The 16,841-nt window shown below is 39.9% G+C and overlaps 1 protein-coding gene across 1 annotated transcript in view; it reads right to left on the bottom strand.

The window, feature by feature from the left end:
- Positions 1–16,841, bottom strand: part of tbx15 (T-box transcription factor 15) — a 103,422-nt gene that overhangs the window by 43,888 nt on the left and 42,693 nt on the right. The window contains exons 4-6 of the mRNA XM_060833096.1: positions 9,351–9,522; positions 4,715–4,882; positions 979–1,043 (exon numbers count right to left, since the gene is read on the bottom strand). Coding sequence (XP_060689079.1) covers positions 979–1,043; positions 4,715–4,882; positions 9,351–9,522 — 405 coding nt within the window. The remainder of the gene's footprint in view (positions 1–978; positions 1,044–4,714; positions 4,883–9,350; positions 9,523–16,841) is intronic.

The raw sequence follows: 16,841 nt of genomic DNA, 5'->3' as shown, positions 1-16,841 counted from the left end.
CTGTAATTTGCAGTAGTTAATAGCTCCCCCTCCACTGATGGGGCTGCCCTGGTTACATTACTCGCCGCCAGTTGCTGCCGGCGGCACTGTGAGAGGAGCTCCTGTGCTCTTGGATACAAGAGCTGCTCCTCCCGGCTCCGGGGGTGGGATCCTCCGCTTTCTCCTCGTGTTAAAAAGTCCAACCGTTTCTTCACGAGGTGCTAGATTGCCGAGTAACTGTGACATTGCACCCAACTCTGACAATATACCCACTGCCAAACCATATCAACTGTACTTGGTGCTTATTAAGGTGAGTGTTGCAAAGCTGAGATGTGGCTGTTGACTTATTCATTCCTGATGAAGGGCTTATGCCCGAAACGTCGAATTCCCTATTCCTTGGATGCTGCCTAACCTGCTGTGCTTTAACCAGCAACACATTTTCAGCTGTGATCTCCAGCATCTGCAGACCTCATTTTTTATTCTGCTTTCATGCCTACCTGAAACCTCTTTGCAGAGGCAAAGGGAAGGGAGACTGGTCCTGCAGTCTGAAATAGCTCTCTGTCGAAAGAGTCCCTCAGTGTAACTGGTAATATTACACTGTCACGGGTAAAGATTCCGTCAGTGTGTATTAAGAAAATAAACCATTGTAAAACACCCAATTCTTGTAGCGATATCGCAATCCCTGCGATAAATCGATTATTGTAGTGGACAGATACCCAGGACCGTACAGTAAATGGAAAGGGGTGGGGCGACAACATTGTGAACTGGGTTATTTCGAAAGCTGCTGCTTAACACCTGAAAACCTCTTTAATATTTAAGATGCTTTGACCATCGCTTATAGTTATACGGATATTGTATACATTGTAAGGTTAACATACATTCAGCCAGCACAGCACGTTATAATTCCACACTGGTCTCGGTTACGTTGAATTGTTTATTCTTAAAGGATTTGTGCGTGTGTCTGTGTGTGTGTGTGTGTTTTAGACAGTGACTCCTCACCTGTTTCTGCCGGAGTCTCGGAATCCTTTGGCAAACGGATTTCTGTCGATCTTCAGCCTTGTAATCTGGGAAATAAAGAAACAAGTTCACTTGTAAAAACTCGGCCCAATTAGAGGGGGTCGCGGGTGCTTGTCAAGATGACCGTGTCCCGGTCTCTATGTAAGAACAGAAACTGCATTGCATTGGGTATACAGAAACTTCGTTCGAAAATGAAATTACCTCCCAAATCAACGTCTCATTAACTAACAACTGAGGCAGGAGAATTAGGAACGTATCCCTTTACAAATGATGCAGTTATGTAACTAATCCGGAATACAAAGGAGTTGACGGAGTCAAGACTGTTTCAGTAAAGACAAACAAAAATAAATGTACAACTGAATCAAGGGGAGTTTTTGGTGTCTTTCACTTACACCCATTTAAAAGCTTCGAAATAGTGTCAAAAATATTTCGAGTTTCTAAATTGTTCTGTAGTTGGGCGGTTGGTCTGGGATGGGAAGTCCTGCAGCATGTCTTTGAAACATTCACAACCGGAACGCTTTTTAACAGATTCCCGGTTTATAGATTTTGATTTACATTAAATGAAGATTGCATAGAAGATCAGCTCTCAAGTGCACCCAGTTTCTATTAGTGAATGCTCTGTGAACTAGCCCCTGTGTTGAGGGAATAATCTGAGCACAGGGTAACCCAGGAATCCACGCCAGGTTCTGGGGTTGAGTGTTTGTATTGCAGACCGGCGAAGTTTCGGTTTAAAAAGCGTCTCACTCGCAAAGTCCAGGAAGGTGGAAGGAACCTGGAGAGGAGACAGCGCACTCCGCTCGATTCAACCTGCTCTGTTGTCTAACTGAAATCTGCTGTCACACTTTCTCTCAATCTTGCTCAAAACGCCCTTCGACTGCCCGCATGAACATGTTAAGAATCTAACCACGTCAAGGACTCAAAAATATTAACCGGGCTTTGATAAGAAAGAATTGAACATCTCTCTAAATTCAGAAGACCGGATTGGAAGCGAAGCTGAAGACTGTGCTTTGAAGGCAAACTGTATCCAACCAGCAACTAAAAACAATTCTTACTCCTGAAGGCCCTCGCGGATGCTGATGCGGATGTTGAACCGCGGCAGGGAATCCTCTCGGGAGCAAAGACCTGGTGGGGACTCCAGAATTGTAATGGGAAAGGTGGCCGCTTCCCTTTGCAGCCAATCACAGAGCCGCACAATTGTTCTGCCGCAGAAGAGGCCACTCAGCCCATCGTGTCTGCACGGGCTCTCCAATGGGCAATCCCCTGACTGCCATCCTCAGCCTCTCCCAATAACACTTCACACTCCTCTTGCTGGGAACTTTCTAATTCCTGGTCGGATGCTTGAATTAATCACACACTCAGCCAGGCCCGAATTGCTCGCTGCCTGAAGACGCTCTCCTTTGGTTTAATGGAGAGCGGAAGAGGCCATTCGGCCTAACGAGTCTGCACCAACAGAAAAAAAAATCCTATCATCTATCTACACCAATCCCAATTTCCAACACTTGGCCCATAGCATTGAATGTTATAACATTTCAAGCGCTCGTCCAAGTATTTTATTTTAAGGGTTGTGAGGTTTCTAGTCTCTACTACTGCCCTCCCACGCTTGGCATTCCAGATTCCAACACCCACTGGGTTTAAAAAAAACTTCAAATATTTCCAAGTCTTCTGCTCTTCTGCTTCAAATAATACCCCCTTGTTACTGACCCTTCAATTCAGCTGCTTCCTATCCACCCTGTCCCTCAATCTCATTCACCTCAATCAGGACCCCTCTCAACTTTCTCTGCTCCAAAGAAAACAACGCTAGCTTATCCAGTCTCTCTTATAGCTACAGCGCCCCATCTCAGGGGACATCTTGGTGGATCTCCTCTGCACCCTCCACATAGCGCGGCGACCAGAGCAGCACGTAAGCTAAACCTCTTGGGGAATGTGAACAGATTCCGGGAGATAGCTGCAGCCTGGTGAAACTGAAAGACACATGCCAATTCAGTCAAACGCCCAGAAATGTCTGAGCAGAGATATTGCAAGCATTTCTGCTTCTTTTTCCTATTTATTTGAACCCATGTCTTTCCCATTCCTTCACCAGCGGGGACAGTTTCTTCATATCTATTCTGGACAGACCCCTCATGATTTTGAAAACTTCAATCAAATCCCATCGCCAAACAGTCCTAATTTCTCCAAATTCCTTACTCTTGGATATATATCACAAATCCAGAAATGCTACATCATTCAAAAATACTTAATCTTTTGGTTAGAATAAAAATAATTAAAGCTTGACTATTTACCAACCATTTTCCCCAGGCGGAACCAATGCATGTATACATGTTTAAATTAGTTAAAATAATGTGATTATTTTTAAAGAAAGTTTGAACTGCAATCTCATAATGTACAGAAACAGCTCAATCCAACCAATATTACTCCAGGACCCCTTCAATAGCCAGCTTTTTCTTTATCGTATTCAACTTGCGGGGAAATAATTGAAACAATCTTGCTTCTTATATTCAGGCGCTAGTAAGGGTCTTCAAATATTGAGTTATCCTGACGGCGTCTGTCCATTCCAGGGAGTCACAAAGTGCGTTTTTATTTAATTTGCCAAAGATATAATTTGAAATTAATGACATAAGCATTCAAATAATTACAAATAGTTGACACAAAACCGAAAGACCTGCAGATCCTCACAGATGCTGCCAAACCCTTTGAGCTTTTCCAACAATTTCTGTTGCTGTTTCTGATTATCATGGTACACAGCGAACAGCTATTTATAAAGTTGTGATAGTAGTTAGCCATTCATATGCAAATATGCCCAGCCCGGTTTTACACAGGCGAACTGCGGCCTGTGACAAGCAAGTGGCAAAGGATGGGAAAATATCAAGGGAATGAACTGAGGGGGAAGGGACGAATCTCCGACAGTACAGCTGCGAGCGAAATTCCTCCACTCCTATCGCAGCCGTTATTTTGCTTTAGTCGTGCAGAGCTGTTTCTTAGTTGTTATTAAATTCGAGCAAAACATGTCTGATTTCAATGCAGCGGTTCAGAATCGTCTTCTGTTAAAACCCGCCATGGAAATCCGTCTATACATGTTTGCTTATTCGTTCAGTCATTTACTTAAGAGCCAGGAGTTCCAGTAAAGTCTAGCGGAATATTTGAAGATTTCTAGACGACATTTCCCAGCTACACGTACAGCATTCCAGTTGGTCTGGATGATCAGTTTGCAGAGTCTGTGAAGGACACTGCGGCGATTCGGAACTGAATTTGCGAGCATTTCTCTCACTTTTTTTTTAAGAAAATACCGAAATGATCGGGAATAAAAAAAAATGTCAAACCTAAACCTAAGCAGTAAGCAAGCCAAAACCCAAGCAAGCGGGGTTGGCTTTATTCCGTCGTGTTAAACAAATAATGCTGTGTAGTTCAGAGAAAACAAAATCCTTTAAAATAAACTGGCACTCTCTTCATCTTCGCGTTTTTATCTAAACATATAACGCGCCCGTTGTTCCGTTCTGAAATAATTGCAGCCACTCACTTTGAGAATAAACATATGTTTAAAATTAATCGCACGCATTTTCTTTTTTTCTAAAGAATTCCGCAGCAGACACGGCGCATACCTGTCCGTTTCGATTCAGTCTCACTGGACTTCAAACAATAGATTCTGTAAATAATTATTTCAACGAATATTTTAACCATGTATCCTTCCTCTCGGCCTTCTGGTGGCTATCAGGAAGCCTACCTGCTGGTTCTGATATGCTGTAACTGTGGTGAAGACGGTCTCCGGGAAAGTGAATGTTTTTACCCCCTCTCCTGCAGGCACAGGCTTGGTTGGGCATAGCTCGCTGCTGAAGTCCTTTCGGATCACATGCACCCGCGGCTGGTACTTATGCATGGAATGAAGAATTATCTGTTCATTTGGGGGTTGGGACGATGAAGAACACAAATAAGTATTTTAGTTTGAATCAGCCAAATAAAGCTAACACGGTTTAACATGCACTGTAAAGCAAAACCATGTAATGATGTACACTTTAAACCAAGTTCTATTCAAATTAAAGCTATTCACATTCACTGGCACGGGCAAAGAACACTCCTATTATTTCACAGCAAAGCACAAAGTCATTTTCTTCCCCTCATTTTATTCACTGAGCAGAATAACCCAACAAGAGGAAGGGGTAACCAGATGGTATGCAGCTTTAGACAGAATCTTGCTGTTCAATGGATCAACTTGGTAAAAACAAAACCACTGCATATCTATAGCGCCACTCCAATGCTGATAAATAGGAATTATTGATAAATATTAATTGAAAAATGCAACTGTTTCTTTTCCGACAGATTGGGCGAATATTCACTTATGAATCATGTCGTCGCGATATGGAGAGATCAGTGAGTTGCTAAGGTTTAACTGAGGGAACCGATAGTAAGCAATGTTTACCTGTTTCCCGATCTGTTACTAATACGGTCATGTGAAATATAAACAGGCGAGCAAGTGCCAACCTGAATTCAATGGCGATTTGTTCCACCCTTTATTTATACATGCTCTCATTAGCGACTGTTCAAAAACGTCAGGACCCATAATTAACGATCATTCTTGCCCCTTTCGGAGGATAGTTATAATTCTGGGACTTCGGAGCTTCTCAATCTCAGTGAATTGCTTCGATCATACCCGGTGTTAAGGTAAAACGCTGTTCCTAAGCAGACGGCAACTAATGAAAATGATTTGGATTTCAAAGTAACATTAATCTACAATGACATCTATTTTCACTGCATTACCTGGACCCCGGGAACACTAACTACAGTATAGTGAATGTGGGCCATGAAAGTTTGAGAGTAGCTTGTCTTTTCCTGTTAGGTCACCTTGAAATGCCCTTCGAAACTTGCTTGTAAATGTCTTTGGAATTAATAATTTTAGTTGTGATTAATTCTGATAAATAACTGATAAATGTCCACCCAACAGTCTAATCTCGCTTGCAATGTTTCTTCTATCAAAGACTAGGCTCGCTCTCTTGCCAAAGCATAGCGCATTACCAAACGACTTTATACCAAGCCCGACTATTAAATGACAGTCAACGTAATTGAAAAAGAAAGGCACAGAGCCCCTTTTACTCCTTTTTCTTTCCTCTTATGGTTGTTATTCTATTTTTAACAGCAACGATCGAAAATGTGACTTCGCTTTCACCTTCTCAGCACCACTCCTGAGCACCCATCTGTAATTGCAGCATTTATTTAGGCAACAGGGAATAGGAGAAACTTTCCCCGAGCTGTCACTGGGACGGACGGGGAATTCAACTCGAAGGCTTTTCGATTAACTCAACAACAAGCCGGGGCTGCAGCGGTTGTTGGTATCGCACTGTCTTCTAACTGGGGACAAATGCAGTCCTTATTGAAGAGAAATAAATCATCCTTAATCCTCTGCTGAAAGTGGACGCTGAATCAGAAAGAATGTTCTATTTTAATTGGCCGACATTGTTACTTGAAAATGGCGACCATCTGCAGCATGTTGCACATAAACAAAGGAAATTAAGTGTATGTCCATATGCAGCCAATTATTAAATACAATTTTCGGAGTGTCAAAGTAATGACCTGATCTCTGGCAAAAATTATTGCACTGACATTCTTAACTATTATGAAGTTTATATTATATTTTCATTACATTCATAGTACAACTCTGTAAATGTTTTTTTTCTTATGGCTTAGTGGCAAAGTGGATTAAAATATTACTGTTTCACCTCTGTGAGCTGGTTTGTAATTCCATCCAGACAGAAATTAGGTTTGTTCCTTTTTTCCTATGGAATCTAGTGCATAGTTGATTGGGATATAAAGTCTTTCAATTCAGGCGCAGACCCAAAACTGAGAATCTTTCACCCCTTTGCTCAAAGGATTTGGCAGCGTACTTTATTAGAACACTGTCCCCTGGGCACATTTCAAATCTAACCATGTCAGGTGAAAAAAATATACTGTCTCCACAATTAAGATAGTGATGATACCATTATCTTTTAACTACAGCCACCTTGACTTCAGAACTGAGGATGGAATCCAGCACAAACTGAAGAGAGAATGAATGCTTCCTTTCTCTGAAGGAAAAATAAATTATTATATCTGAAGAGTTTTATCGCAGTTCTGTGAAATGAGTTTGCTAAGTTTCAGTCCAGTTCTAAATTGGCCTTTGTCCAGAGTAATACTCACATTTGGAATTAGTAAACACTTATATGAAAATAAAGATGGAACATTATATAGATATATCTGCTCCACATTTTTTTGTTTATGTAAGCAAACTTTGATTTTTGAGTTATTAAGAGTTATATGGCACAGTGGGTAAAATTAAAATTTCTAACTATAGTAAGTTACCACTTTAACCTCACATTGATGTTGCCATAATTGTAGCTATAATTTAAGGCACTTGCAGATGCAGTATAATCTATCTTGGTACACAGGAGAAAGTGAGGACTGCAGATGCTGGAGATCAGAGCTGAAAATGTGTTGCTGGAAAAGCGCAGCAGGTCAGGCAGCATCCAAGGAGCAGGTGAGTCGACGTTTCAGGCACGAGCACTTCTTCAGGAAGCTCCTTGGATGCTGCCTATGTTGGTACACAGCCATGTTTTACAATTGCTAAAGCTTCCCTAGGAACCTTATAAACTCACAGATTATTTTTAATGTAATAAGAGATATCCTGAATATGCAATAATAATATTCTGCTAAACAAGACCCATGAGTAGAATCTATGCAGGTGCTTTTCTGTCAAGGATCAGCATGCACCCCTGGACAACGTTGAGCCAGCAAAGTAAAATCTATGCAGAAAAGACAACTAAGTTAACCCTAACTGCAAATGGCTGATAAATGAACTGTGAGCAGGAAGGCCTACAATTTAATATATATTTTAAAGAATACTTTCATTAACAGTCGAACAGAAGTCTAGTTGGTATCATATAATCATCTGTATCTTAAAGAAAAAGCTAAACGAAAGCATTTTGCGTGGATTGGGCAATGCAGAAGGCCAAGTACTGCCCTGTGACCCCTGGAAGCTAGACTGGAATGTACCTGCCATGGAGGATGAAGGAGTTTTATTTTGTAATAACTGCTAGTGAATGAGATTTAACAATCAGTTCCCATTGGATGTAGGTCCACAGGATAAAAGTGCTCATAGCATCAGCACTAACTTGGAGTACACAAGAATAAAAGTATGCAGAATGGAAAACACCACTGAAGCAGTACAGAGTGTTCTTCAGAAACTGGAGTTGAGGCACATTCTGGGAGTGGAAGATTTGGATCACATCTGGTCAATGCTATTTTTGACCTCAGAGGGCATGGTGCCATCACAGAGTGCAGAGCAGATTAAGTTTATGATTATTCCCTGGTCATTGGTTTTAGCTTTAAAAATAGTTTTATGCTAGACAAGTAATGGCGGGTCTGTTTTCACATGTCACATACATTTCTGACTACTGCTTTATGCTTTGTGAAAACAATTCGTATAATTTGCATCACACGTCACACAATACATTTGAATAATTTGGTGAAATCAGGATCTGTGTGTTAGTCAGAAATTTTAACTATGGGCCTGGAAAAAGGAGAATTGACTCTGCATATTAACAAGTTAGGAATAAATAGATCTTGGTCAAAGTATGCAAAAGAGCAGGATCTTTTATTATATTGTATATCAGGTTAGCACTGATTCAGGTTAGAAGTTATTTATTTAGAATTTCTTAGTTAAACCCTAATATTTCACAATTTGATTTGAAAACTTTGATCTGGCAGCAGGTGAGAAAGAGCAATATCTGGATAATGAATCACTTAAAAATAATCTCCAGAATTTATCAATGATCATGGAATTAGAGAGTGGTTACAGTACAAAAAAATGTCATTAAACCCATTTGTTCATGCTGGTTCTCTGCAAGAACACTTTTGTTGAAATACCAACAAATTCATCTGGTTTTTGACTCTTCCAACAATGAGAACTATTTCCCTCTACCTACCCTGTGGACTCTTCTATCAAATTTCCTCTCAATATTCTCCTTTTTACACTAGGTTGTCCAATCTATTCATAAAAATTAAGTTCTTCATTTCTTGAATCATTTTCATCAGATTTTTCTGAATCCTCTTTAAAACCATCTATTCTAAAGTGAACTATAGAATTGAAATACAAAAGAAAGACATAACTGAACAGAACTGTCATGCGCATTACTACAAATGTAACCCGCTATTGGGTTTGGTTCTGTTCTGTGGTCAGTAGCTCATTAACGCAGTGAGAGTGACACTTAGTCTAAATATGTTTGCTGAATTGTTGATATTCATTGCCCAGTTTTGTAACATAAATATCAGTATGAAATAAGATATTTTAAAACCAGTGAAAGTTACTAAAATATAAACCTTTATCTACATACATGTCCTTGATCATCCAACTCATTGTTTGTAAGTTTGAGTTTATCAAAGCTGATGACTTGTCGCATCCATGTGTCACCAGAAGCTAGAGAATCTGGATGTATGTAGACCCGAGGAGGCACTGGTGAATCTGCATTTCCAGCCACCATCCACTTTGAACTGTGATAAACATATCTGCATTTAGGAAGGAAACAAATAGCAAAATCAGGAAATTGAATCCAGAATAGCTTGCTCCCTTTTGTCTGTGGAAATACTGGAGTGGAATGGAAACTAAAACAAAGTAGTAAAATCTCACTTATGAGTATGACTGTTGGTGACTTGATTGTGAGTGTAACCTTAAAACTATATTTGAATGTGGATAAATTATTATTTACAGAGATTATAAATGTATGTAATTTACATGTAGTCTGTTTGGCCACAGAAAATTCTGATAGTCATCTTTTCTAAAAGAGCTGTAACTTACCACTAAAGGGTAGTTTGTTTCATTTTTTTAATGATACACTGAAAGAAGTTGTAAAAGTACACTTTGGGAGAGATTTTTTCCAAGAGGGCTATTTTTAAGGCTTTCTCAATGACAATTTTGCTGAATGTGGGACAATAAAGGCAAGCGACATTTATCAGTACCAAATCTGTCACCCAGTGATTAAACATGTGAAACAAGATGTGGGGTTGGTAATATACAAATTCTCAGGAAACGTCATTCCTGAGAATGCCAAGGAGAAAATGTGAAAAATATTCTGTAACATTAAAAGAAATGCAACCATATCTGTAGTCATCCGAACATGCAAATACTTGTTCTTCAGCTCAGAAACATGATTACAACATGAACTTTATACTTTTATAGATAGAACATAGAGAACATTTATTCCTTCTTCCAACACATCTTCAAACAACTTAAGGCATTATTGCAATAAATACTAAACTATGTTGTACAAGATAGTTCACTGTTAAGCTTGAACAGAGTCAAGACAGTAACACCATTAAGCAGTAACAATATTAGGCTTCAGAACAATCTAGACAAGTTGAATGTATAGAGTCATAGAGTCATTCAGCACAGAAACAGACTCTTTGGGTCAACCAGTCCATGCCAAATATAATCCCAAACTAAACTAGTCCCATCTGCCTACTTCCAGTCTATATCCTTCCAAACCTTCCCTATTCATGTATCTATCCAAATGTCTTAAATATTGTAATTGGAACTGCATCCACCACTTTCTCAGGAAGTTCATTCCACTTGTGAACCACCCTCTATGTAAAATATTTGCCTCTTTCAGCTTTTTAAAATCTCTCTCCTCTCACCTTAAAAATGTGTTCTTAGTCTTGAAACCCCCCATCCAAGGAAAAAGCTGAAAAATGTGTTGCTGGAAAAGCGCAGCAGGTCAGGCAGCTTCCAAGAAGCAGGAGAATCGACGTTTCGGGCTTATGGCAGAAACATCGATTCTCCTGCTCCTTGGATGCTGCCTGACCTGCTGCGCTTTTCCAGCAACACATTTCTCTCCATCCTAGGAAAACGACAACTACCATTAACTCTATTCCTCTCACTATTTTATGAACTTCTATCAGATCGCCTCTCAACCTCTATGCACCATTGAAAAAAGCTTTATAACTTAAACATTCCATACCTGAAAACATCTTAGTAAATCCCAAAATAAACTTTGTAAAATCCAAATAAACAATAGATGTTTGCCATCATCAATATTTTTTGGTAATTTCCTCGAAAAACACAGTCAAGTTTGTGAGATACAGTTTTCCTCACACAAAAACCATGCTATCCCTGATCAATTTTCACCTTTCTAAATGTCCATAATTCCTATCTTTGGGAAAATGTATGGCAGATGCAGTATAACATGGGCAAGTATGAATCTAAACATTTCAACATTAAAAAACAGAAAAGCAAAGAAGTATTTCAATGGTGATTTTTTGGAAATGTGAATTTACAAAGGGATCTAGGTGTCCTTATACACTAGTCAATGAAAGCAAACAGGCAGGTGCAGCAAGCAGTTAAGGCAGCAAATGATAAGTTGGTCTTCATTGCAAGAGAATTTGAGACAAAAAGTAGGGATACCTTACTGCAGTTTTAGAGGGCTTGAGTGAAACCACACCTGGAGTATTGTGTGCAGTGTTGGCCTACCTACCTAAGACAGGATGTATTTGCCATTGAGAGAGTGCAATGAAGTTTCACAGAGCTGATTCTGGGTTTGGAGGACTGTTGTATGAGGAGATACTGAATTGACTGAGCCAGTATTTACCAGAGATCAGACGAATGAGAGGGGATCTGATTGAAACATACCAACATTTTAATAAGGCCAAGCAGACTTTACGCAGGGAGGCTGTTTCTCCTGTTTGGGGAGTCTAGTACCAGGGTCACAGTCTCAGGGTATAGGGCAGACCATCTAAGGCCAAACTAAGGAAATGTTTCCTTTCTCATATTGACTTTCCAAACACAGACTGGAACTGCCATTGCATTCAGGGCTTGGATGGTGAGGAATTTATTAAATGTGTTCAAAAACAATTTCTTTATCAATATGTAGATGTATCTACCAGAGAAGGAGCAAAGCTTGACCTTCTCTTGGGAACTAAGGCAAGGCAAGTGAATGAAGTGTTAGTAGTGGAGCACATTGGGACAAGTGATCATAATTTTATTAGTTTTAAAATAGTTATGGAAAATGATAGACCTTGTACAAAAGTTCAAGTTCTTACTTAAAGGAAGGCAAATTTTGACAGTATGACAGGAACTTTCCAAAGTTAATTGGGGTAATCCGTTCACAAGTAAAGGAATAACTGGCAAGTGGAAAGCTTTCAAAAGTGAGATAACGAAAGTTCAGAGTTATTATCTTCATGTTAGAGTAAAGGGTAAGGCTGATAAGAGTGGGGAACAATGGATGAATAAAGATATTGAGGCTCTGGTCAAAAATAAGAAGGAGGTATATGTTATAGGTATAAGACAACTGGGATCAAGTGAATCTCTGGAATAGTATAAGGTATGTAGGCATATTCTTAAGAGGGAAATCTGGAAGGGAAGAAGGAAATATGAGATAACCTTGGCAGATAAGGTTAAGGCTGAAAATGTGTTGCTGGAAAAGCGCAGCAGGTCAGGCAGCATCCAAAGAGCAGGAGAATTCCTAAAGAAGGGCTCATGCCTGAAACGTCGATTCTCCTGCTCTTTGGCTGCTGCCTGACCTGCACTTTTCCAGCAACACATTTTCAGCTCTGATCTCCAGCATCTGCAGTCCTCACTTTCTCCTCGAAGATAAACCAGAGAAAATCTGTAGGTACATGAGCAAAAGAGCAACCAGGGAGAGAACAGGGACCCTTAAAAATCAACAAGGTTGTCTATGTGTGAAACCACGGGAGATGGGAGAGAACTTGAACAAATACTTCATATCAGTTTTTACTGTGGAGAAAGACATGGAGACTAGGCAACCTGGGGAAATAAATATTCATGTCTTGAAAACAGTCCACATTACAAAAGAGGACGTGCTAGAGGTCTTAAAAAACAGAACGGTGGATAAATCTCCCAAACCTGATCAAATGTATCTCAAGACATTGTGGGAAGTTATGGAAAAAATTGTGGGGCCCCTAGCTGAGTATTTGTATCATGCATAGCCATGGGCGAGGTGCTGGAGGACTGGACGATAGCTAATCTTGTCCCTCTATTTAAGAAAGGCTGTAAGGAAAAGTCGGAGATCTACAGATCAGTGAGTCTGTCATCAGTGGTGGGTAAGTTGTTGAAGGGGATTCTGAGAGATAGGATTCACATGCATTTGGAGAGGCAAGGGCTGATTAGGGATAGTCAGCATAGCTTTGCAATGCAGGGAATCGTTTATCACAAACTTGATCAAGATTTTGAGGACATAACCAAAAAGATTGATGAGGGCAGAGTGGTAGACGTAGTCCACATAGACTTTAGTAAAGCCTTTCATGAGGCTTCACATGGTAGACAGATTAGTAAAGTTAGATCACATGGGATTCGGGAGAGCTTATCAATTGGATACAAAATTGGCTGGATGATAGGGGACAGGAAAATGGTGGCAGAGGGTTATTTTTCTGACTGGAGGCTTGTGACCAGTGCTGTTCCACGGAGACTGGTGCTAGGTCCAGTGTTGTTTGTTACTTAATTGATTTTAGCAGACAAGGTTAGCAAGTTTGAGGACAACACCAAAATTGATGAAGAAGGTTATTTAAGATTACAAAAGGATCTTGATCAACTGGGCCAATAGGCTGAGGAGTGGCAGATGGAGTTTAATTTGATAAATGCAACATATTGTATTTTGGTAAAACAAACAAGGGCAGGACTTATACAGTTAATTGAAGGGTCCTGGCAAATGTTATAGAACAGAGAGACCATGGGGTTCAGGTACATAATTAATTGAAAATTGCATCACAGGTAGATAGGTTGGTTAAGAAGGAGCAAATTAGTGCAGATGCTGGAATCTGTACTGAAATCAAAAATGCTGGAGATCACAGCGGGTCAGACAACATCCGTGAAGACAGAGTAAACTAACATTTTGAGTCTAGAAGACTCTTCAGCAGAGCTGATGTGAAGTGTGGAGGGGGGGGGCTGCATTTATGCAATAGTTGGGGGTGGGGGGGGCATGGTGGAGTGCTACAGGAGAGAGTCTGCTGATAGTGCAGATTAACTGATTGGAATGTGAGAATGGCAGAACTGTGGTGCATCTAACTGCCAAACTGGAAAGAACAGATGGTCCCGCTGTGAGAGAATGCAACAAATAAAACTAAATGAAAGGGAAAAAAATGGGACTATGTACACAATTTGGAGGTGTTGAACTCAATATTAAGTCAAGAAGGCTGTAAAGTGCCTAGTCTAAAGATGAGATGTTGTTCCTCTAGTTAAGAACGTGTTTAGCACACTTGCCTTCATTGCTTGGCCACGACCATTGAGTATGGGAGTTGGGACATCATGTTGAGGTTGTACAGGATATTGGTGAGGCCACTTTTAGAATTCTGGTCACCCTGCTATAGAAAGGATATTATTAAATTAGAGAGGATTCAGAGAAGATTTACCAGGATGTTGCCAGGATTAGAGGGTTTGAGTTATTAGGAAAGGCTGGATAAGCTGGGGCAGTTTTCATTAGAGCATAGGAGATCGAGGGGTGACCTTATGGAGGTTTATACAGTCATAAGGGACATAGATAAGGTGAATAGCCAGGGTCTTTTCCTTAGGATGAGGGAGTTAAAATAGTGGGCATATTTTTAAGGTGAGAGGAGAAAAAAATTTAAAAAGGGACCTGAGAGGTTACTTTTCACACAGAGGGTAGTTTGCATGTAGAATGAACTGCCGAAAGAAGTGGTTATTGCAGTTACAATACTTAAAAAATATCTGGGCAAGTTTAGAGGGATGTGGAGAAAGTGAGGACTGCAGATGCTGGAGATCAGAGTCAAGAGTGTGGTGCTGGAAAAGCACAGCAGGTCAGGCAGCATCTAAGGAGCAGGAGAATCAACGTTTTGGGCAAGGACCCTTCATCAGGAATGGATGAAGGGCTCTTGCCCGAATTGTCAATTCTCCTGCTCCTCAGATGCTGCCTGACCTGCTGTGCTTTTCCAGCACCACACTCTTGACTTAGCAGAATATGAGCCAAAGGCAGGCAAGTGGAACTAGTTTGGGAAACTTGGTCAGCATGGATGGGTTGGATTGAAGGGTCTGTTTTCATACTGCATGACTCTGAGTCTGTGACAGTCAGAATTTGTCACCATGTGAAATTCGCTACCACAGAGGGCTATGAAGGTCGAATTACTGAATATATTCAAGAAAAAAAGAAAGAAATGTTTAGATGGTGAAGACATCAAGGGGTCCATAGAGAAAGCAGGTACACAGTATTTAAATTGAGGAACAGCCATGATTGTATTGAATGGTGGAGCAGGTTCAAAGGACAAAATGGTGTACTCATGAGCCTAGTTTTGTTGCTTCTATGTTAGTAAGCTACAGTCTAGCATTGGCAAGAAATTGGTATTGAGTAAAAACTGTGGATGCTCTAAATCAGAAACAAACTCTAACGTAGATGTAAAAGTTCAACAGGCCTGGCAACATTTGTAAAGAGAAATTAGAGTTCTTAATTTTCTTCACAGATACTGCCAGATCTGCTGAACTGGCATAGATTGCTGTTTTGGATCATCAGGCAATTGTTAAGATCTTCCTGAATGTGTTTTGCTTTCAAATCAAGATGACACACAACACCAAGAAGGGACCAGAGCAGGTAAAGAACAAGCCATGCTGACACCATTCTCCCATTATAAAGACATGACTCCTTGAGCCGTGGAGAGGATCAGCAAGATACATTTTGGAGATATGGCATTATTGTCTGCAAAGTACTCATCATTTATTATTTTCTTCACTTTGATAATATTCACAACCGCAATGAATTTCTATCGAGCACTTAATGGAGGAAAACGTATAAGGTTTTTATTGTTAAAGTATAAATCAAAAATAAATTGACACTGAGCCAAAAATTAGAAAGAGTCACTTAGAAAATAGAATTCAAGAGGACTATTAAAGGATAAGAGAAAGATATGGAGAGATTAATGAGAGGAATTCTAAAGCTTATGGACTGGACAACCAATGACAAATCCAATATTGGTAGGGGGAAGGAAGCAGAACAGAAGTAGAATTTGGGGAATAGAGAATTTTTATTGCATTTAAGAGCTGGATGAGTTTACAGGATTGGGAGGGGTAAGATCATTGAAAATCTTGAAGATAAACATAAGAATTTTAAAGTTCATGATTAATGCTGAAAATTCCTGTCATTCACTTGACAGTAAATTGGGTGGTGGCATCGCCTCAGTCTATCTGAGCTCATTTGCAGAATGGAAGGTTTCTAAGTATGGTCTTGAATCATAGTTACAAAGGCAGTCCTGGCTTTCCAAAGGACATCTGTACATTCTTGAAAGCTTGCAAGTAAGGTTAGCGCTGTAGACTGTTGTATCAAAAAAATCTCATGGCTGATAAACCCAAGTAAGATTGACATGGTCTGTAAAGATACGCTTTTCGGTATTAGCAGAACTCCATGCTAATGCTGAATATTTTTCATTATGAATTAATTGTCCTTATCCAGTCATGAATCAATATGGAGAAAATTAATATTGTATCCAATCCTTCGAGTTGTTGAATGTGATTTGTATTGCAATTGTCAATACTTCAGGTAAGTTTTACTTTCTCAAGTTGACAACTTCAGTAAAATGAAACAAAAGCACTAGGGGTAAAACTGAGAGAACTTTAAATGCAAATGTAAATAAATTCTCACTCCCAAAGAAAGCTATTCTTTCAACGTTAATAAAAATACTAGATGCCTTGCTCTATCATTTAAAAAAATATCGGTCAGGTAGATAGATACCCATGCTATTCAGGAAAGATATAACCTGGAGCAGTGTCATGTCCACTGCAGTAACATTCAGAGTGGGACTCCAGCTGAATATTTTCTGATATATGTGCTGACAGTGCTGATCCATTTCAACGCAAAAGTTCTGAGTCAGAAAAT

The sequence above is a fragment of the Hemiscyllium ocellatum genome, chromosome 12 (assembly GCF_020745735.1).
Source record: "Hemiscyllium ocellatum isolate sHemOce1 chromosome 12, sHemOce1.pat.X.cur, whole genome shotgun sequence".
In the NCBI taxonomy this organism is placed as follows: domain Eukaryota; kingdom Metazoa; phylum Chordata; class Chondrichthyes; order Orectolobiformes; family Hemiscylliidae; genus Hemiscyllium; species Hemiscyllium ocellatum.
The sequence above is the reverse complement of the archived record's forward strand: the minus strand, read 5'-3'. Positions and strand labels throughout refer to the sequence as shown.